Genomic DNA, 23,076 nt, shown 5'->3' on the forward strand with positions numbered 1-23,076 from the left:
ACCTGGGATCACTACTCAAAAACTTAAGTTCACAGACTTTACCATGTAACAGCCTGAATGAGTTTGTCAAATAAATCTGAATTTGAAACACAAGATGATTGACTAAAATTGTGTTATTACAATGTACTTGTCCAAAAGGGTGCAATCAAGCCAAAGGATTGCAAATTTATATCAAAATTGACCCTTACTTTATGGTCACAGCTCTTTTGCAAGCACTTGAATACAATTTAACGCTAAAAAAAAAACAAAAATAAACTTTCTTTAGCTCATCATAAATAACAATAAAACAGAATGTGTATATATACATGAATGCACACCCAAGTAACATGTACCTACAGCAAGGACCAATTTGAACAAAAAACATTTGGACCAAAACGAAGACCAGAAAAATCTGGCAAATTTGGAATCCCATTTTTCCAACAAGCCAAAATGAACTGGTACATGCAATAAGGGAAAGCTTTCATGAATATATTCAACTTTAGCAAAACTATCACATAACATGTTATGGCTCATAGTTCTTCTTCTAATGAAGTCAAGTCCTAGATGTGATTAAAGGTTCCATAGCACAGAACACTGTACAATAACTCTGCATGACATGATATGCTAAGCACAATTTCTTTCTTTTAGTGAAGTAAAAGGCACAAAACCAGCAGTCTACTGACTTGGAAAGAAAGAACATTTTTTAATTGTGCAAATTTACAACCTAACCTAATTGTCATGCAAGTGTGTTGTTACTTTTCAACACAAGAAGATAAGTTACTAGTTAACTTGGAATTTGCTCAATGTATCAAACACATGCCTGCTTAATTTTGTTACAACTAACTTTTGGCAATTTAACTCCAAATATCCCTAATCCAAAAAATTGGAATAAACTAGATTTTGGCATTTGCAACAAAACAAGCATGTGAATCAAATTATTTATGTATTGTCTTTCTGAAACAGTCCAAATCATTCAAGGAGATGGTCCCAAGAGCACGGTTTACTCCCTTGGCTTTGGCAATGGTAGATCAGCTCCTATCATCTGACATGCCTGAAGAGTGAAGAAACACAACGGCAATGGTAGAATCAGCTCCTAACTTCTGACATGCCTGAAGATATTTAAATGGTACAGCTAGATGACCAAGTTGAGTCGGGTGGTTTTCTATTTAACCACAGACAGCGCTATCACACTACACATTGATGCATGGCTCCAATGGTGTTATCACAGACTATGGTATTAAGGGTTCCCTGTGCACAAACATGGGATACACACACTGGGGAAATTTCCACAAATTAATGTGCCATAGAAATGTTTGTTCCATTTTCAGTTATTTACAGGTGCACAGCTGCAAAGTTTAAATTCAAGAATCACCCAACTAGTTACGGATGCCAACAATGTCTTGAATCCTCCATACCAGATAATAAAGCATGATCCTGGCTTGTAAATTGTCCACAAATTATACACAGGTTCCAAGTTCCAACGCAGATTACACCTGTGTACCACATGCTGCGCAGGCCAGTTCCACATCCGTGAAACCATAATAGAAGCTGCTAAACAGTCTCGTCATTTACAGCAATAAAATGTTCTCTGTCACTCTGCAGATTTAATCATGCTGTCCTTATGTGTCCATCTGTACTCAATTCATCCATTTTAACAGATTTTACAGCTCCTCAGGTAGAATTTAGCCCCACTTGGTAGCATTCAATTCAAATCCCATATCACAGCTTGAGCAACATTCAGCTTTTCAAATGTTCAGTCAATTCTATACAGCTTGTGTATAGTATGTGGCAACTTAAGCATTTTTGGGACATTTCCTTCCCATGGACAAATCACTTGACAATTAGCCCAGAATCCTGAGGGTATGGCGCCTCAAGCTCGCTTATGAACTATGCCATGCTGGCTATATTTTGCATGCACAGTTCCTTTCATCTATTTCGTCTTCTTCTTTCATCATCACACTCAATAAATGTTTTTGCCACAATTAATGGTGGTACTTTGAAATTACATGTACACCATATTTTGTAATATAAGGTTGCTCAGAATAGTTCATAATAGCTGACAAAGGTTCTGGTGTCTTGCACTGGTTCTGGTGGTTATCCAAGTTGAAATCCACTTTTATCAATGGTAGGTCCATCCATGTGAAATTTCACTGCATTATAATGGTATGTATACACAATGTCGTATAGGTAGTCTGTTTCATGGCATGCTGCAGCGACTTGTGCATGTACATGTATTATAGATCCAGACGTTCTCTAGGCTTGATACGCGGTCTGGTTCTGGTTCCCTTGTGATGCAGGTTACTCGCAGTCGCATTACTGGAATCCGCTTTCTGATCATGTTTATCAGGTGTCAAGTCTTGCTGATTCTCAGTTTCTTCTGTTCCTGGAGCTTGTTCAGGTGTTTTTGCAGGGTTTTCAGCTTCAAGTAGCAGACATATCTTGCTAATTGGTCTCAGAATAGTTGACACCTGAGTCTTTACCTTGACTTGGCGGACATATCCACTCTTGTCGGGTAGAGTTTCCATAACTTTTCCCATTCTCCATGTATTTCTGGGTAGGGTGTCGTCGACTATAAGGACAATGTCCCCAACTTGGACATTGCGCTCGGGATAGCCACTTTTGCCTTTCTTGTAGCTGAGGTAAGTATTGTCTTATCCATCGACGCCAGAAGATATTGGCCAAATATTGTACCTGTTTCCATCGGCGCCTTATATATTGATCAGTATCTTCTGAGAGGTTGGGGGGCCAGATAGGTTGTCCCTTCAGAAGCAATAAGTGGTTGGGTGTGAGAGCTTCTAAATCATCAATGTCATCCGATGATCTTGTAATGGGTCTGCTGTTTAAGATCCCTTCCACCTCACAAAACAATGTGTGTAAATTGTCATCTGTCAGTACTTGTTCTTGCAAGACGGAGTTCAGTACCTTTCTAATTGATCGAATCATCCTCTCCCATATACCACCATGGTGTGATGCAGCAGGGGGGTTGAAGATCCAATTTATGCTCTTCTGGAGTAGAGTACTGTGAATCTGTGCTTGATTGAGTTTCTGGATTTCTTGTCGCAGTTCATTTTCAGCACCAACCATATTTGTGCCGTTATCTGACCTGATGGACTTCACCTGTCCCCGTCGAGCGATAAACCGCCTGATTGCGTTGATGCATGACGATGTGTCCATTGATTCAGCCTTCTCTATGTGAACGGCTCGTGTTGTTAGACACGTGAATATGGTTCCATATCGTTTCACAGATGATCTACCTACTCTCACATAAAATGGTCCGAAGAAGTCCATTCCAACATTTGTGAAGGGTGGCTGGTCTGGTGTGACACGATCTTTGGGTAGATCTGCCATGCGTTGCACTTCAGCTTTTCTGCTGTACTTTCTGCAGGATACGCATTTGTTTACTATCTTTCTTGTGCAGCTATTGGCATTTACAATCCAGAACTTCTTACGCAGGATGTGAAGAATGTAGTTACGACCACTGTGGCCTGTCATTTCATGTATTTCTCTCAGGATTAACTCTGTGACAGTTGATGACTTTGGGAGTATCATAGGGTATCTTGTGTCCTCTGGTAAAGCTGCCTTTGACAAGCGTCCACCGACACGTAACACTCCTTCCGAAAGAAATGGGCACAACTTTTTGATAGAGCTTGATCTTTGCACATGTGACTTATCATGCTTTCCATTTTCTGATGCAGGGTCCAGTGACTGTCTTTCCAGGATCTTGATCTCTTCTGGGAAAGCCTTGGACTGTTCATATTTCACCACTGCTGTTTCTGCATCTCGTATGTCCTTTGCATTCAAAAGTTTGGTGCCTCGTATTGACTTCCATATTTGTCATCGTCTTTGTCTGTGTGGTCTTCACCACTCTGTTGCAGTGTTGTACTGACATGTTCTGATTTCTTCTGTCTAACTTTGTAGCGAAGATGTTTCTTGATTCGTAGAATCCATGCCACTGCTCTTCTTAGACGATACCATGAACTGTAGTATGTGAGCAGTTTGTCGATTGCTGAATCATTCATCACTGTTGCATGGCTTATAACTCGCTTCTTCACTTCAGGATCATCTATGTCGATGCTTCTTTGTCTTGGCATTTCAGGCCACTTGTCTTCTGGCTCCTGCAGGAACTCTGGCCCGTTGATCCATCTAGTGTTATCGAGAAATTTCTGTACTTTTAAGCCACGTGAACATTCGTCAGCAGGATTGCTTTCACTTTTAACATAATGCCATTGGGATGGATCTGTTGCTTCTCTGATGAGCTCAACCCGATTTGCCACGAATGTTTGGAATCTGGAAGCTTCACTGCTAATGTATCCAAGTACCGTAGTACTGTCTGTCCAAAACACAGACTGGTCTATGGGAAGCTCCAGCTCTTTACGCAGCATGTTATCCATTCTTACTGCGACTGTGGCAGCCGTAAGCTCCATCCTAGGAATGGTGACCCTTTTGAGTGGTGCAACTCTGGACTTGGACATGAGAAGCTGACTGTGTACTTCGTCAGAACTGTTTACCATACGCAAGTATGATACTGCTCCATAGCCAACCGTACTGGCATCTGCAAAGTGATGAAGTTGCGTTGTCTTTGGACTCTCAAAGCCTGTAGGCTTGAAACATCTGGCGATGGAAAAGTTTTCTAACTTTGGCAGCTCGGATATCCAGTCCTTCCATTGTCTTTGGTATTCTTGAGGGATTTCATCATCCCAGCTAAGTTGCAATTTGCACAAATCTTGCAGTAATAGCCGTGCAGGCAAGATGGCGGAGCCACTAATCCGAGTGGATCATATAGGGAACTCACTGTTGATAGTATCCCTCTTCTAGTCATGTTGTGGTCTTTCACTTCTATTTTGAAGCTGAACTTATCTGTTTCAGGTAACCAAAGAACTCCCAGAGCTCTCTCAGGAGGCGTGACACCTTGCACATGAAGATCAAGGGACTTGGTTCCGCTTGCTCTCTCCTCTTCAGGTATCACTTTCATTACTTGGGAGCTGTTGGACACCCACTTGGTGAGCTTAAAACCACCTTTGCTCAGCACTGAGGTGAGATCCTCAACTAAGGTGATGGCTTCTTCATCTGAGGTCAGAGACTTTAAGCAATCATCAACATAAAAGTTTCTATTTATAGTCTCTGTCACTGGTTTAGAACAAGTGTTGTCTATAGCTGTTCTTCTCAAGGCATAGTTTGAGCAGGCTGGTGATGAAACCGCTCCAAAGAGGTGTGTAGTCATACGATACTCTTTCATCGCTTTTGATGTATCTCCGTTGGGCCACCAGAGAAAACGTAGGAGGTCTCTGCATTCTTCCGACACCTTCACTTGATTAAACATCCCTTGCACGCCTGCCATCACTGCTACTTGCTCCTGTCTAAAACGCAATAGAACACCCACAAGGAGTTTGTCATGTCTGGGCCTTGAAGCAGTTGCTTATTTAGCGAGGTTCCTCTGAATGTTGCAGCGCAGTCAAACACAACTCTGATTTTGAGTTTCTTTGGATGACGAACTCCATGATGTGGGATAAACCACCTTCTACCATCTGTGTGTGTGTCGTCATTTGGGACTGCTTCTGCATAGCCATGCTCAATTGTTTCATTCATGGCTTTGACGTATTCAGCTTTGAATTGCGCATCTTTCTGAAATCTCCTTTTCAGGTGTTCCAGTCTATTGGCAGCCATGACTCTGTTGTTGGGAAAGATCATTTGCTTGTCCCGGAGAGGTAGCAGCATCTCATAATGGCCCTTGGTGTGGTTTATGGACGCTTTGTACAATATCGAGAAATCTTCGATCATCACGTGATCGTTGAGGGGTGTCATCTACCGATCTCTCTGTGAAGTCTTGGTTATAGAGGTCTATCAGTTGCTGCTGAATGTTTTCCTCTACCTTAATCCTGTGCACAGATACTTTGTCTGTCTGAGTAGTCAAACCATGGACTTCCCACCCAAGTTGTGTCTTGCAGGCAAACGGCCCATCATCTTGGGCTTGAATTACTCTTGTTGGTTCAAGGGCCTTTGGGACATTATTTCCTATCAAAAGTTCTACCTTATCGTTAGGTTTCATCTCTGGTATGTTGATCTCTTGTAAGTATGGCCATGCCTTTAATGCATCTTTACCTGTTATGATGTCATCTTTGGTTACGGGTATGGTATCCTGAATATATGTGTCAGGTAGTTCTATGCGATTTTCACCTCCAATGTCTGAGACAATCAAGTTGGCTATCTTGTTAGTGTCTATGCACTTAGTGCCATTAATGGTCTGCACACGAATCCTTGTCTTTGCTCCTGTGGCGGACAGTCTGTATTGGAGGCTCTTTGTACAGAATACTGCTGTACTCTTGCTGTCTAGCAGTGCATAGGTATTAACTTGTCTTCCGGAGTCCGGAGAATACACTGTGACTGGTACCACCGACAGCAAAGAGCTTGCGCCGGCCCCCGTAAGGCCACACGCCATGGAGGCATCAGCAGCGTTATCTGGCTTCCTTTCTCTGTGTAAGATCGTGGATGCATTTTCATACATGTTCTACACTTCAGTTTTTTCTTGCAATCTTTTGCCCGATGAACACCCTTCTTCAAGCATGCAAAGCAGAGGCCTTTCCTTTTATCACTGCAATTCTCTCTTCATATGATTTCTTGAGGAGTCCTTTGCAATCTGATGTGTTGTGTGATTTGTTATCACAGTCATAACACCATTTCGGGGGTGATTCCTTTGCATCATTACCACTTGATTGTTTACTATCCTCAGTGGCATGTGTGGAGAAGTTTAACCTTCTTTTGTTGGCTTTGAATGGTGGAATTTTACTCTCCTTGGTAGTACCTTGAATATTCCCATAGACAGGATTAGACACAATTCTCATCTGCCTGTCCACAAATGATACGTAATCTTGAAACCCTGCCATGCGACCTTCCACTTCCTGTATGGTATCTACTTTAATTCTCCATTGATGTCTAATAGGGTAAGGAATCTTCTCGAGCAGCACCTTGACTGTAGCTGAATGATCTATCTCATTTAGACATTCCAAATTCTTCATGGTATTTAAATATTCACCCAAGAATATTGCATAACTTGACCACGCCTTTGCATCATCACGCTTTACCTCTGGCCAACCTCTAGCCTTTTTCTTAAAGGCTTCCGCTATCACAAACTTATCCCCAAACTTCTTCTTCAAATGCTTCATTGCTTCTTCAAACCCTTTTGGGCCCTTGCTCAGGTATCCTTTCACCACATGATTGGGTTCACCACTGGTGTGTTGGTCTAAGAAATACAACTTATCCATCTCATCATCAGTTTTTGCTTCTATGGAATACCTGAATGACTCAATAAAGCTACAATATTCTAGGGGGTCACCATCATATGACTTCATCTTTCTCTGAGGTAATGATGCATGTTTACTTTGCTTCAGAATTGCTGATGCCAAGGTACTTAACATTTGGTTTTCAGATGACACCGGTGGCTTCTTATCATCGCATTTTACCTCTCTATCTCTTCCACCTATATCATCTTCTTCTATTTCCACATTGTCATTCACTCTACTCATTCTGTTGGCTGAGACTTGTGGAGTGGGGTCTAACCATGGATTCTGGTCCACAGTACTTGTGTTTCTATTTATGACTTGATTCTTGTTATCTTCACTTCCGGTAAGTTGACTTGAAAATACTGCGGTAGCTTTTGTTGTACTGGATTCATTGGGCCATAACCTGTTTCATGCGGTGGCTGTATTTGCACCGGTTCACTATGCTTTGTGTCTGGTCCTGCGTTTGACATTGTTCTACCAGATGTATTGTGCTCCGATCATGCGGTTGCCCTTGTTGTACCGGATTTGACCTGCTGTGAGTGTGGTCCTGCGGTAGCCACTGATGTACTGGATTCAACCTACTGTGGATCTGGTTCTGCGGTGGCTGTTGTTTTACCATATTGCTATGAATTTGGTTCTCGGTGGCCATTGATGTACCGGATTCAATATACTGTGAGTCTGGTCTCATGGTGGCCATTGGTTTACCATATTGCTATGAATCTGGTCCTGCTGTGGCCATTGATGTACCGGATTCAATCTACTGTGAGTCTGGTCCTGCGGTTGCCATTGATGTACCGGATTCAATCTACTGTGAGTCTGGTCCTGCGGTGGCCATTGTTTTACCATATCCATGTTACTATGAATCTGGTCCTGCGGTGGCAATTGTTTTACCATATTACTATGAATCTGGTCCTGCGGTGGCCATTGTTGTATCGCATCCACATCGCTATTAATCTTGTCTTGCGGTGGCAAATGCTGTACCAGATTCAACATGTTGTGAGTCTGGTCCTGTGGTGATTGTTGTTCTATCAGGTCCACTACGCTCTGGTCTTTACCATTTTGTTGTTGTTTAGGTGGTGGTCTTATTACCTCTTCTTGTTGTAGTGAGTTTTTCACTGGTTGTAGTTCTGATGGGTTTTTCATTAATTGTTGTGGGGGAGTTTTCACCATTTGTTGCTGCGCAAATGTCTCTAGTTCTTGCGATGGAATTATCACTGATTGTTGATGCTAAACTTTCACTGGTTGAATCTTTTGTTCAGAAACTGGTTGCCTAGAACTATGTGCTGTTTGTACCTCTGCTGCTCTTATTATTGCTTGGGCGATGCTTTCAGCCGTCATACTACCGGTATCGGTGTCATTATCCGAGACACTATCTCTTTCTGAGTAGTAATTATCTTCATATAACTTTGTAACAGCTCTTGCTGCTTCTAACTCTACCTGTATTTGCATCTGCTCTTGTTTATATGCTTCATCTTCTAATTTCCTTTGTAATTCTCTCATATTTTCCTCCATTTCATGCCTTTTCTTCAAGACTGTGGCCTTTGCGGTCAACTCTATTTCTTTGGTCAATGCCCTTGCTCTTTCTGAATATCTACTTGATGCGCGGCTAGATGCACGACTAGATGCATGGCTCCTTATTGACTTTGATGCTGAACATTGTGAGGCACGATCTGAGTCTCTTGCATTGAAGTCTCTTGGTCTTAGAGTAGGGCTAGTAGGTTTCGATTCATCACGGCCGTAATTCATACTACTACGCCACCTTTCCACCTTTTCATGATGACTTATCTCGCTGTGGGTATCCCACGGCACCCTCAACCGTCCATAGTCGGCCAGCCTGGTTTCTTTACCGTTTCTCTTCCTTTCTGGGAGTTGCTCTGCTGGCCCATCTTCTTGTAGCAATTCACCACCAACAGCCCCATATACATCACTTCCACTACCATCTTTGCTGCCAGACATTTTTGTGTAGATTCAAGACTGTTTATGATAAATCTTGCTGTAGTTGACTAGGTACAGGTCTTGTATTTCCTTCTTGTCCAACACCGTCTGGGCCGCACAACACCACAACAACGCCCTCTATAACTCTAGGGAAAATCGAGCGTGACCCGTGTACACGTGAGTCTGTCAGTTCATGAAAACTTTTTTCCATTAAAAACAATTTAAGCTTATCCACTTTATCGGGGTATTTGAGGACCAAGGCGCCTTTATAAAAAAAAAAAAAAGATGATATTTAGTCTCTAGAAGATGTCCTTAGTTCATTTATAAGTAACCAGCACGCTTTGGCAATTCCTTCATTGTGAATTTCTCATTTTCTTCGTAAGTTTTAACTTGAATGTAGAGCCTTTTTGACGCATTATTTCTCTACCGGGCAAGCCTATGTAATTACCGGTAAACTAAAATTCACCTCTCGCTTTTAACTCCTTCTCATACTGCCAAATTACTCAACTGGACGATGCATGTATCTTTCATCTTTCATTTAATGTAGAAACAGCAACACAAAGTCTCAGGATTCAGTATTTGTAGCTATTTGTAGGCAATTTGTAGGTTAAAACTTAGTAAGAGATCCAGGTAAATACAGCTTGCTCCAATTCACGAGTGGCCAATCAATCGATCTTGTATTGATCTATCAAATATGCAAATGAGCCTAAATTAGGGGCGCACAACCAGAAATTGGCACCAACACTGCCTATACTGATTTTGTGGATCTCGAATTACAAAATGGCTGCTTGGTAACTGTCGATCAGTCAGGTCTTCTACATGTGCCAGGCAATGAGAAGAGACTGTATTGGCTCTGTTGAAGAGACTAATACAGTGGTTCCGATTTTTTGAACCATTCTCAAATAACAAATTTCATTTTTTGTACCGCCCCGGGATGGAATATCATCACTGATAAAAAACATTCTCAAATCACAAAATGGTTGCTCAAATTTAATTTTTTGTACCACCCGGCGTGGGAAATCATCAGAGGTAAAACTATTTCTAAAAAATGTAGCAATCTATGAAAGAGATGTTTAATTAGATTATCCAAAGAAGATGATAAAAGAAGGTATTTTTTTAAGGGAAGGGGTATGAACGTTTGGACAGTATTTATTGTGGGACAGTATTATTGTGGGACATTAGAGCACATCAGACATATCGAATTGCATTTTGATTTTTTGAAATTCGCAATGTAATACACATTTTATGGCAAATCATTAAAAATTGATATTTTTGATATTTAACAGTACTTGAAGTAAACTTTATAAATCTGATGATTTATACTTAAGGCGTATGTAGGTGGGATGAAAAGCCGACGATCAATTGAAAATTTTGACCTTTCGTATTGAAGATATGTCTGCTTTGATTCCATCATCCATGGCTCATTATACAGATATAAGGTCAAGGTCCAGCCCTTACACTGTCCAGCTCTTCTACAAGGTCCAGCTCTTAACCTGTTCACAGTTTTGCGAGCGGAGTGGCGCCTCTCATTATTTAGTACTCACAGATTTAAATCACCACAATGATATCTTACAATTTGGGTCTGAAAGAGCAACTGTTACTATACATGCTGTGCATACTCCTAATAAAAAATGCTGCACTAAAATGCAGGTGGTCTATTCATACAAGGAGGTACATTATTCATACCAATACTCCAATTTTGATTCGTACTGAGAGAGGTGCAAGAGAAAAAATGACAGCAGGGAGTAAGTAGGATGTCTTCTTGAAAGAAATGCACATTGCATATTCCATTTGAAATCCATACACCCCCTATGAAGAAGTTACCTGAATCTTTCACACGGAGTGACTCGATTTGAAGACTGCACCCCTGAGCTTAAGGTCATGTCTCATTGGATTTCAAATGGAATACATGTAGCCCATTTTGAAATTGAAGTTTTGTATATTTGTAGGATGTGTTAGTGCAAGTTTGATGGGTCGGTATTTTAAAATATTACTTTTTGATGAGGAGTACTGCTCCATTTACATTGATCATGTACCTGTTCGCTATCATCCATGCCTGCTATTTTTTACTTTAATCCAGGCAATGACTGAACTGTGTAGAATCAAGTGCGGACCGGTACGTCCCATATGCAATTTAATCATTTGGTCGCCGTACTGGCAACCCAGCCCAATCCTGCAAGCTGCCGGAAGGGAGGTTGCCAAATTGTCAATCCTTGGTGCATTTCTCAATTTATCAGTATTTGCTGAAGACGACGTAAGTGTTTTTAACATAATATGTTATCATAGAATAATCTTTATAATATTTTTAAAGGTATTTTCTTCATATTACTCACATTTTCTTCGTGTCTTTTTAATGTAAGCCTGTGTCAATTTACACCAAAATATGATTACAAGTCGATAGTCCAAATGGTCATCAGTCCGAAAACCTAATTTAGTTATAAACCCTAATCCAATTACTCTAACTCTAAACTCCACCCTAACTTATACCTAATGTCCTAATCCTAACCTAAACATTTAACCCTGACTCTAATCCTAATCCTAACTCTGACCCTAACCCTAGCTTAACATCCCAAACACTAAACCTAATGCTAACCCTAACCTTATCCCTAACCCTAGAACGAATCTAAAATACCCTAAATCCTAACTTTTAACTCTTTTTGGAATAAGCGCTGTTTTTCAAAATCAACCTTCTCATCTTTTGTGAATTCTGAATGTTTTCTTTCAGAACAAGGTGGTTGACAAGCATTTCTCAGGGCCAACTCTGACACATGACAGTATCAAACTGATTAACGATGGTCTGCAGCATTCCTTACAACAAATCAGAGTGAGTGTTTGTTACAAGTTGCTGTTTCAATTAGACAAACTACAGTAGGAATTTCAATTGAATGAACACAGCTTTCAACAGCTGTACTCGTCCCAACCGCAATCGTATATCACATATTTCAAACTACAATGCGAACGCACAACCTTGGATACAATACGAGAGAGTTGGCATAGTTGGATTCACTTCCGCGTTATGCACGAACAGTCGCATGCACTGGGGTACATCACGAAGTGTACGCGAAAAATTGTCGCGCTATGTCAGGCTGTGTTCATTCAATTGAAATTTCTACTGTAATTTTGTATGGAAAACCTCTGCATGTTTCCTTCAAGTGTCACACATAGAAAGGAAACCCTTAATTTAATTGAACTCTGTACACAGTGTGTGTTCTGTAAAGGAACATCTCTATAGAATCTGAAAGTATAAGTGAGATACACACATGTTTTTCAAAAGCTTGAGTATAGGTTATTAGTCTGTAGATAACTGGAAACGTGACACCTGTCATAATGGAAAATTGCTCACAAAGATACTGGACTTTTGCCTGGCCCACAGAATTAGAGAAAGAGAATCGGGACTCGATTGCCTTCTTGATACAGGCATAGAGCAAAAATTGGAGTATTCGGATTCCTTCAGAATGCGCTCGGGGCATTCATTGTCATGCAAGCGTGACATGGATGATTGGCGCATTTGAGAGATGCACTTGATGCAATCTGTACGCGAATACCAAGACGATTCAGATGAGACGCAGAATTATTTTTGTTCGTCTCCTCGCACCGTCGGCAAGGACCCGAATACCCCCAGTTTTCTCACCATAGCTGACGCCACAATTGTACATGTCGGTATAGGGAGTCCCTGTTCTCCTTCTATAATTCTGTATCCTGGCCTGAAGCTTATTTAACTCAATTTTGTTATAATTTTGTTTCTTGACATTTCAGAATGAATTGTATGAGATCATTCACAGTATTCTGGTGAATAGTGACAGTCGTGAAGCCATGATGAGTTACCTGGCTATGGTCATCAAACAGAATCACAAAAGAACACAAATGCAGGTCAGTTACATGTTACAAAGTTGTTTTTAATAGGAATCTTGTGCTGTCTGCAGTAACTTGTTGTAAATCATTTTATTTGCCAAAATAATAAGCTTTGCAAATTATGTATTACTTCTCTTATCGCTTATAGGCAAAATGGTGAATACCCAACGTATGTTGTTTAAGTTTTATTTAATTTGGTTTTATATTTTTTGTAAGCACTTTGATGGACTCTACTCTTTGTTCAACTCTTTGTTAGTAGACAGTCTTGCCAATGCTAAGGAGTATCAAAAATTGGTATAGTGTAAGCATCCAGCAAGTAATAATGTGGTGCCCCTGATCTGCAACATGTCGCCATCAGTATTAAGTCCTCCCAGTTAGTAATGGGGCTCTTACAGTTGAAATCCATACACCCCCCTATGGAAGACATGAACTTAATCTCCCATACATGGAGTGTGAATTTCAAATTGGGTTAACTGAATGGGTGACTCCATTTGAAATTGACACCCCTTGTGTGGGAGATTAAGGGTTCTACCTTCATGTAAGTGATCACGAAAATTACCGATCATGAAATGGTATTACGGTTATAATATAATATAATACTGTCATCACAAAAACAGCCATATAATCAGTAGTCACAAAAATTGTAAAAAAGAGTGTAATCCTACGGGCATTCCACTGTGGCTGGCCTCATGCCTTTTTAATCATCATATGACAGTCATGTGAAACAAGTGCCATAGATTTTTTCCTGTTCCATTGTGGCACCCTGGACGACATCACTTTTTTTACCTGTTGTGTATGGATTTCAACTGAAATAGCACAATGCTGATGGGGATTATGTAATCATGTTTGCTAATTTATTACAGGTTGTTTGATACTGTTTATGTTGTGTTTTTTCTTCAGGTTGATGAAAGCTTAGTTGCAGGTGATGGATTCATGCTGAATCTATTGATTGTGCTACAACGGCTTAGTCAGAAAATTAAACTTGACAAGGTAAAATTAGCTGCTAATTGGTTGATTTTAGTGTGCAATTTGTTGTGATTAGATTTGGCAAAGAATAGACATACAAATTATGCCTTTCACCTAACCTATAACTCTATTTCTGAGTCCTAACACTTGCCCTTAACCCTAGCCATAACCATATCACCCTAACCTTAACTGACCCGCTGGGCTGGTCACATGATATCATGCTGGTCACACGATAGGTATCATCTTTGATGACCTGGTCCCATGCATGAGGTAAATTAAAACGGTCCAGCGGGTCAGTTGCCTGATGAAGTCTGGTGGTTCCACACGCAACATAGGAAAGTTGTAAAAAGTAAGTTCCAGTGTTAGATTTAATTCCAAAACTCAGTTGAAAACTACTGGATGACTAAGACTAATTTGACTCAACACATTCTCATCTTTTGACACTCTAGGTTGACATCATGTACCCATTCCATCCAAAAAGTCGCATTGACATTTCGCAAGACACAAGAGTGAAAGCATCATCCCAGGAGGCTACAGACTGGATAGAACAACTAAGTAAGTGTCTGTATATTGAACTTCTGCATTACATAGTAACCTACTCTCACATCACATGTTTCAGTGTCTAATTTAGAGTCAAAGAGTGATTTTATCAAGGCTTGGATTTTGCACAAGGCTTTTGGCAATCGTGATTTGAAAATACACAGAAGAATCAGCTGGAACATTTCGTGTTTCGTTGCCCAAATGTCTAGTTGTAATTTTAAAACCGACTAGATTTTTGTAAAATTTTGGTTCAGGATTTTTTTCTTCTAAAAAATCACTATTGCTTTGCTAAAGTATCAAAATCTGAACAATTATTCACCAGTGTTTGGTAGAAATGCAGACGACAGTGTGTTTTCCTCTCTTTTGAAGTTTAGGTTTAAAATTGTTGACATGGCATATGGATAGGACACAAACATAAAAAAATACCCCCAACATTATCCAAACTTCTCATGTTAGGGCATCAGAACAATTTTTTTGCCTTAAATAAAGTCTTTTTTGACTATATAAAGCCTGGGCGACTTTGTTCGGATTTTGTGGAAGCAGGTGTCATATGTTTCAATTTTGTTCAATTATATCAAGATACCAAATTCAGGGTATGACTAGCTAAGATAGATTTTGAATGTTATTGTAAGTTTGAAATTCATACACCCCCTATGGAAGACATGACCTTAATCTTCCACACAAGGAGAGTGAACTTTAAATGTTTTTGGGTGCGACTCCATTTGAAATCTACACCCCCTGTGTGGGAGATTAACGTCATGTCTTCCATAGGAGATGGATTTTAACTTGAATAGCCCAAACAATGTGTACAGATATAAGGTGTAATACAATTTTGGTGTTACGTTTACAGATAAGAAATCAGAATGGATAGAACCTAAATTCCCCACCGAGTGCTACTTTCTGACTTTACACTGTCAGCATCTGGCATTGCTACCAGCATGTAGACACCATGCACGACGTATCCGTGGTATCCGTGAGCTGACCCGGATGGTGGATGAGATGCAGGGTCGTGAAGCAATGTGGAAAGGGACACCACAGGAAAGAAGAAACAAACAATTACTAGAGAGATGGAAAACACAGATTAAGGTAATATTACTGCTCATTCAATTCTTTGTGACACCATAATCTCAAACTAATTTTCCATTTTATGTTTTTCTTTAATAAAGGTGTAATCTTGAAATAGTATCAATTGGAATTCTTAGTAAATAACAGGCCTATAAATGATATTGTTACAAATGGTTTTTTAAGGTGCATGCACAACATTTTCAAATACACTGTAAACATTATTTATACTGTATAGTTGTGTAAGTTCATACATGCAGGTAGCAAACAGAAAGTAGAAAGGTTAAAGCACTCAACTGCACTCACTAGGGTATTTTCCCACAGTGGAAATGCTATAATGGGAAAAATAACCTGGTGAGTGAATGTTCTAATCTTTCTAGTTCCTATATATATTTAGGACAAATCTTGACGCAAGAATAAATAGTCTGTGATATGCTCTTCACAGAAAAATGCTAAACAGCTAAAAACATTACACAAGTAAAAGGACTTAATATTTGTTGTTTCTGTAATATTAGTTTTGGACACTCTTTGTTGTGTTGCTCAGATGAAAATGCATATTTTGTATTTGCTTGAAGAGTTTTTTGTTTTATTTCACAGCCGTGACGTTAGTCACGGCTGTGTCTTTTTTCTTACAGGTTCTTTCTGCCGACCACTACATTTGCTCTAGCACTCACATGCTTACACCGATTTGGACCTAACTTGGTCACAACCATCATTGACCATGCCCCTACATGTCACATGAAACTCGTGGGGTCAAAGGTCACGCTGGGGTCATAGGGGTCAAAAACGTGATTTCAACTCAAAATGCTTCTTCTCCTACAGATTACGTATGACGGTGACCCCACTTGCACACATGCATTGCTATTACCCAGTGTCTATGGGGTCCTCACAGATTTGGGGTCAAAGGTCATTAAGGGGTCACTTCCGGTATAAAACCAAAAACCTTCAAAAATTTTTATTTGCTAAGAAAAACATAGGACAGTAACGGTATGTTCACACATAAATTATAATTACCCTGTGTATATGTCGATTTTTTTTTTATTTAGGGTCAAAGGTCATTAAGGGCCACTTTCGCACAAAACGAAATACCTTTTAAATGCTTCTCCCACAAATTACGTAGGACAGTGACACCACTTGCACACATTCATTGTTATTACCTAGTGTCTATGGGGTCCTCACATATTTGGGGTCAAAGGTCATTAAGGGGTCACTTCCGGTATAAAACGAAAAACCTTCACATGTTTTTATTTGCTAAGAAAAACATAGGACAGTAACGGTATGTTCACACATGAATTGTGGATGCCCAATTCATATGTGGTATTTTTTTATTTGGGGTCAAATGTCATTAAGGGGTCACTTCCGGTATAAAACGAAAAACCGTCACAATTTTTTATTTGCTAAGAAAAACATAGGACAGTATCGTAGTATGTTCACACATGAATTGTGGGTACCCAATTCATATGTGGTATTTTTTATTTGGGGTCAAATGTCATTAAGGGGTCACTTCCGGTCTGAGACGAAAAACCTTCAAAATGCCCCTTCTGCCACAAGTAACATAGCAAAGTGGTGCCACATGCCCCCATGCATTGACATTAGCCAATATCTATGGCCGTTTTCATATATTTTGGGGTCAAAGGTCATTAGGGGTAACAACACGGCTGTTTTCGTGGGTTAGACCACAGCTTAGTCTAGTATTTTGTTGTATTTGTACAGAAATTAGAGAAGGCCAAGTTATGTGGTGATGCAGGGTTACTAGATGAGAATCTACTGAGAGGCTGCTTCCAATTCTATGGTACTGCTATGGCACTCCTCATCAAACTGGTCACACCCAAAGGTCTACTGTAAGTACTCACAACAATTTTACTCAAATTTTAGTTTATTTGATAGAATATTTACATGATTGGGTTAGATATCATTAACCCTTATGCCCTAGCTGCTTTTTGGCGAGGGGGAAGGAAAGATGGAGGAAAGAAAGAAAAGAAAACTTTTTTTCTCAGGTGCGGTTTCGAACCCCCAACCCAACGGGTGCCACGCTCGTGCACTGGCCTACCTTGCCACGGGGAGTAGCTTGCCCGGCCAAGCTTTCCGTCCCCATATGACTGTTCGCATGATGACGCAATAGCATCACGTGGGATACCTGCTTGTGCCTACGCTTTCTGAATTGAGGTTTTTTGATGTTTAGTAAGGTTAGGGTTAAGGTAAACATATCGGAGGAAAATTAAGGTGTTATTAACCCTTCCGCCCTAGCTGCTTTTTGGCGAGGAGGAAGAAAAGAAGAAGGAGGAAAGAAAGAAAGAAGAAGAGAAACTTTTTTTAAAACTTTTTTTCTCGGTGCGGTTTCGAACCCCGACCCTTCGGTGCCACGCCCGCACACTGGCCTACCTTGCCACGGGGAGTAGCTTGCCCGCCAAGCTTTCCGTCCCCATATGACTGTTCGCATGATGACGCAATAGCATCACATGGGATACCTGCTTGTTCTTGTTTTTTGATGTTTAGTAAGGTTAGGGTTAATGTTGGTAGAAGCACAGGTGCAGATTATCAAAAGTTGACCTGTATTTTTCTGTGGCTTTCTTCTCTTTTTTAGTTTTTTGATCCATCTCACTTAGTAGATTTGTTGCCAAGTTGTAAAAGTGATTGATTGAAGTGTGTGTAGTATATAGGCTGTAACAAAATGATTGGTACCCATCAGTTTTGATGGCTATTGAAGTATGCTTCTTCCAAATGCAACATTGGATACTTTGAAGTTGCCAAATTTATAGTTTATGGTTTTCATCGTCTGTTGAATTTTGATGTGTCAGTCTCATCCATTGTCAATGAAAACTGATGGGTACTAATCAAATTGTGGGATAGTAATCATTTTGATATAGTCTGTACCTGTATGGACACAGGCATCTTAATTTATCATTACCAAAGTCACGTGTAACTAGCAACTGACTTTTGTGCTCGTTTGGTTCAATGCATGTCCATCTCAAAAGATATTGGATCTAAATGAAGAGAGATAGTGAGGTTATTTGTAAAATTTATCTGTACACATTATGTTTATTTTATTTTTCATAAGAACCAATCAGCAGATTTCCAACTTTTTATTGATTATTTCATTCTGTTTCACAGAACACCAACTCTACCATTACCAGAAGATGTGCCAATGGAATTTGCCTCTCTGCCAGAATTCTACATTGAAGATATTGCAGAGTTCATTCTATTCATAGTGCAGTAAGTAAAGTATGGATATTTGATTTGAGGGTAGAATAATATAGCAGTAACAAAGATTCTGCTCATCACAAAGTTGTTCATGGTCAGTGGTTTGAATCTATGTGATGTATACTAATGTGTAAAGGAATTTCAAATCATAAATTGTGACATGATCTTGTTCATTAATACTATAGTGTCAAGGAATTTCTTTCCTTCACAAATGTATTTTTGGAACAATTTCCTAAACATCCTTTGTACTTCTTTGATGAACTGTAGATTTTCATTTCATTTATTTGCCAGTTTGAATGATACCGCAAGCAAAATAGTATCAGTAAATAAACTATGAATACATTATTAACCAAAACAACAGCAACAAAGGGAATCATCTGCACTGGGTGGATGGCAAAACTACATGCATCCTGAGAGAAAACACAAAAAAGCAAACAAGAATCACTCTTGCTTTTTGTGAAGATATGTCAACATGTTTTCGCAAAATTGGATTTGTCCTCATTTTGGTGATGTGTTGCTTAATATGTAGTACTGTAATTCTTCCAAAATACCCTTGTAGGGACAAACCAAATAGTGAGTTTCAAAGTTGTTTAAAAAAAAGAAATCTTCAAAGCACACAGAACAGGAGGAAAAGGTTTTGTTCTCCACCAACTCAGTCCAAATAAAATCATGAAATGAGTTTGATGGCCTGTAAATGATATCACAACTCTTCGCCAGGTTACCAATTGCTGGTAATGAGTTGCTTTCCCCATCGACACCACATTATATAAAAGTAAATAGCTTGAAAAATATTCAAGGAGTGGAAACATATTATTTTTGGTGACATTGTCAGGTTTATTCCATAAGCAGGTTTGTAAAACATCAGTCTTGTGATTTAAAATCCCTCATGACATCCCACAACTTACCATGTGGGGATATGATTTCTTGGTGTTACTATTGTTTCTAAATGTGTCCTTTGTATGATAGACATTTTCCTCAGGTACTGGAAGACACAGCACAACAAGATATGGTGCTCTTCATTCTAGTTTTTGTATGCAGTGGACAGTATATACACAATCCATACCTTGTGGCTAAGCTAGTAGAGGTAAGAGATCACTATAATAAAATATGTGGCTTAAATTTTAACAGGGAAAATATAACCCAATGTACCCAAGGCCTTGGGTGTGTTATGGTGCCCCCAAATATGTAACTTTCATTGATGCCAGTATGCATGCTTTAGCCTTGAAAATGGGTGCCCGTGCAAAACCCTGTGGTTAGTTGTCAACAGTGTTACAGCAGCAATAGCAATATCAGTAACAGCAAGTCATTTATGTTCATTAAAGTTTATCTGTGTTGGTAGATATATGATTTAAATATAAACTATCAAAACACATGAAATATATTCAGGTGTTTATAATAACCTCAATAATGGCTCATAGAGGGCTGAGCTTTCAGTACTCTGACCAGATAAGGACCAAGATTACAGGCTTGCATAATAGTATGGTTTTGTTTCCCACTCATAGGTGATCTTTGTGATGAGTCCTGCTGTCCAGAATCGCACAGTGAAAATATATGAGTCTCTACAGCTACATCCGATAGCACTAGAACACTTGGTGCCAGCACTTATGAAATTCTATACAGGTAAGTCTAGGTTACCAACTTTCGTATGTTCCATGTGAGTCTTGCACTTGTTGGCTCTATTTTAGGATCACAGCAAAAAAGAACTTTCAAGACTTAAGGTCCGTTCATACTACCACCGCATTTGCGATGCGTTGCTTTGCGATACTGATATATCGATTACTTTTGCCGCAACTCAACGCAACTCGTCGCATTTCCAAGTTAAAATGTATTTAACTTTATTGCGATATCGCAATTTAATGCAGTAGGCCTACTTGCAGTACGATGCAGTGAAAAAACAGGAAAAAACTTTCAATGTGATTGGTCAGTAGACAACGTTTAGGACTATGCAAACATGGACGTCCAAATCCATTCACCAATCACATCGCAAAGCAACGCATCGCAAAATGCGGTGGTAGTATGAACGGACCTTAAAGGTGGTGTTAAAGGCAAGGTTTAGGGAAATCATGAATTCCAACATTTTTGCAAATATCTCCAAAACCTTTCATGATACAATCTCAAGTGAGTTTGTACCTATGTAGGGATATGTTGGCCATGTTATGAAGGTAATAAACCCGTTGCCATGGTAACCAAGCAGTCGCTATTGGCTTCTGACCAATCACATTGAAAGTTGGTTTTTTCCTGTTTTTTCGCAAATCACTTCATTTGTCCCAATAAAAGTATACTCAAATGTTGAGTCATGTTCCTCGCACCTCCACTGATTTTCCGTAAAAAATCCCAGTGGAATTCCCCGAGGTCAAAGTGAAATTTTTGTTTTTTGGCCACAGATTCCATATTACTTACAAACTTTTTACGGGAAAATCATTTTACTGTCCGTTGATGAAACAATATTTGTGGGTAACTTTCTTTTTATTTATTTGGACATGTGCAATTTCAACCGTATGAGGGCAGTATCCAGGTCTGAAATTTCTCGGTCCCTTGTTGATGTTTTGAAGTTGAAAATTGATATTAATATGCTAATAAGTAAAATAGTTCAGGTTAGACCATTCTTTCCACCTGAAACTAATAGTATGTGCTGCTATGTCTTATATATTTTTTTCCATTTTTATAACCCTATAATCTTTGTTTTTACCCCAAATCAGATAGTTCATTTTTGTTGGTTGGTTGTTTTGTTTTTAATTTATTCTCTCTTCCCTTGTGGTTACATAGCAGCGTTGAGTTTCAGACCACATTGATGTATAAATTGGGGAGTTTGTTTCAATTTTTAAGGACATTTTTATCTCTCTTTTTGTCACAGATGTTGAACAAACAGGAGCCAGTAGTGAGTTTTATGACAAATTCAGCATCCGTTATCATATCAGTATTATATTCAAATCTCTATGGCAAATACCAATGCATAGAGATGCAGTCATGAAAGCAAGTGGGTAAGTGGTGGAATGATGCTATCATATCTTGTATTTCTGTAACTCTATCATTGGTAATATAAATATGCATCCACACCTACACACACATTCAAACACCACTACATGCAGTCGCCGTCAAACGTGGACGACGTTTAGGACTATGCAAACATGGCCGTCCAAATCCATACTCAATCGACATACCGAGGACATTTTTCACCATTTTTTGTGTATTTTTGTGGTTATGGAATTAACCTAGTAATTGCGGATGTTAAATCTTACATAATGATAGATGACGTATTTCGCAAATGCTTTATATATGCATTTGCGGTTGTTTGCAAACCTCCACTAACCGAGAACGGTCCACGGTTGCTGAGTGGTCCGCGGTTGGAATGTAGAGTGTGTGAATGTGTCCTCAGTTGAAGGTGATTACACACGCACCCCTACATGCCTGAATGATTACAAGCATGCACACACACCCCAGCACACAACAAATATCCTGGATTGTCACAGTGGTCAATGCTTGCTGTCTCCCCCAAAACGCACATATTGCGATCCTCATCAACAGCAAGTCTCAAGTTTTGCAGGAATCATTATTTCATAAGAGTTTGTATTGCATCGTTCTCATTAAGTTGAAAATGTGAATTTAATCTGAAGAAATTAATTTTGATTTCCCAAACCATGTTTATTGTTTGATTTCATATATAATAATTGTGTCAAATGATATGTGTATATTATATTAATATTATTTTGTTAAGTTATGCCTTTCAACATACATTTCTAATGACTGTAAAAATAGCCCTTTTCGTATAGTGGTGTACATCTAAGTCATACAAGCTTTTATTCTGCTGATGAATGTATGTGGGTGTGTTTTTGATTTAATCCTTTTTTATCCGGACCTAATTTTGATTTTGATTTCTATTTTTACAGTGTGGGAGGTGAGTTTGTTCGCTTCATTAACATGCTAATGAATGACACCACATTCTTGTTAGATGAGAGCATCGGCTGCCTCAGACGTATCCATGAAGTGCAACAAGCTATGAATAATAAGGACAATTGGAATTCTCTCTCACAGGTAAAGAATTAATGAATAATGGCATAAGCAACGCAACACAATTTATGTATGCAAGGGTCGCAAATAAAGGTTGCGCATGTGGAAAATATTATTTAAATGGAACAGGGGACTAATCCAGAGCACTCATGATTTTTGGTTGAGGGCCATTCCACTGCAACTCACAGATATACAGCCAATTGCAGGTGAACCATTATTATACTGGGAATTTCAATTGAATGAACACAGCTGCACA

The 23,076-nt window shown here is 39.4% G+C and overlaps 1 protein-coding gene across 1 annotated transcript in view; it reads left to right on the top strand.

Annotated features, from left to right (window-relative positions):
• Positions 1-23,076, top strand: part of LOC140155986 (ubiquitin conjugation factor E4 B-like) — a 42,688-nt gene that overhangs the window by 13,455 nt on the left and 6,157 nt on the right. Inside the window, exons 11-22 of the mRNA XM_072179040.1 lie at positions 11,272-11,445; positions 11,917-12,015; positions 12,948-13,061; positions 13,944-14,033; positions 14,459-14,564; positions 15,400-15,635; positions 17,325-17,452; positions 18,723-18,824; positions 19,779-19,896; positions 20,315-20,432; positions 21,667-21,793; positions 22,700-22,844. Coding sequence (XP_072035141.1) covers positions 11,272-11,445; positions 11,917-12,015; positions 12,948-13,061; positions 13,944-14,033; positions 14,459-14,564; positions 15,400-15,635; positions 17,325-17,452; positions 18,723-18,824; positions 19,779-19,896; positions 20,315-20,432; positions 21,667-21,793; positions 22,700-22,844 — 1,557 coding nt within the window. The remainder of the gene's footprint in view (positions 1-11,271; positions 11,446-11,916; positions 12,016-12,947; positions 13,062-13,943; positions 14,034-14,458; positions 14,565-15,399; positions 15,636-17,324; positions 17,453-18,722; positions 18,825-19,778; positions 19,897-20,314; positions 20,433-21,666; positions 21,794-22,699; positions 22,845-23,076) is intronic.

This window comes from Amphiura filiformis, chromosome 1 (genome assembly GCF_039555335.1).
Source record: "Amphiura filiformis chromosome 1, Afil_fr2py, whole genome shotgun sequence".
Taxonomy (NCBI): domain Eukaryota; kingdom Metazoa; phylum Echinodermata; class Ophiuroidea; order Amphilepidida; family Amphiuridae; genus Amphiura; species Amphiura filiformis.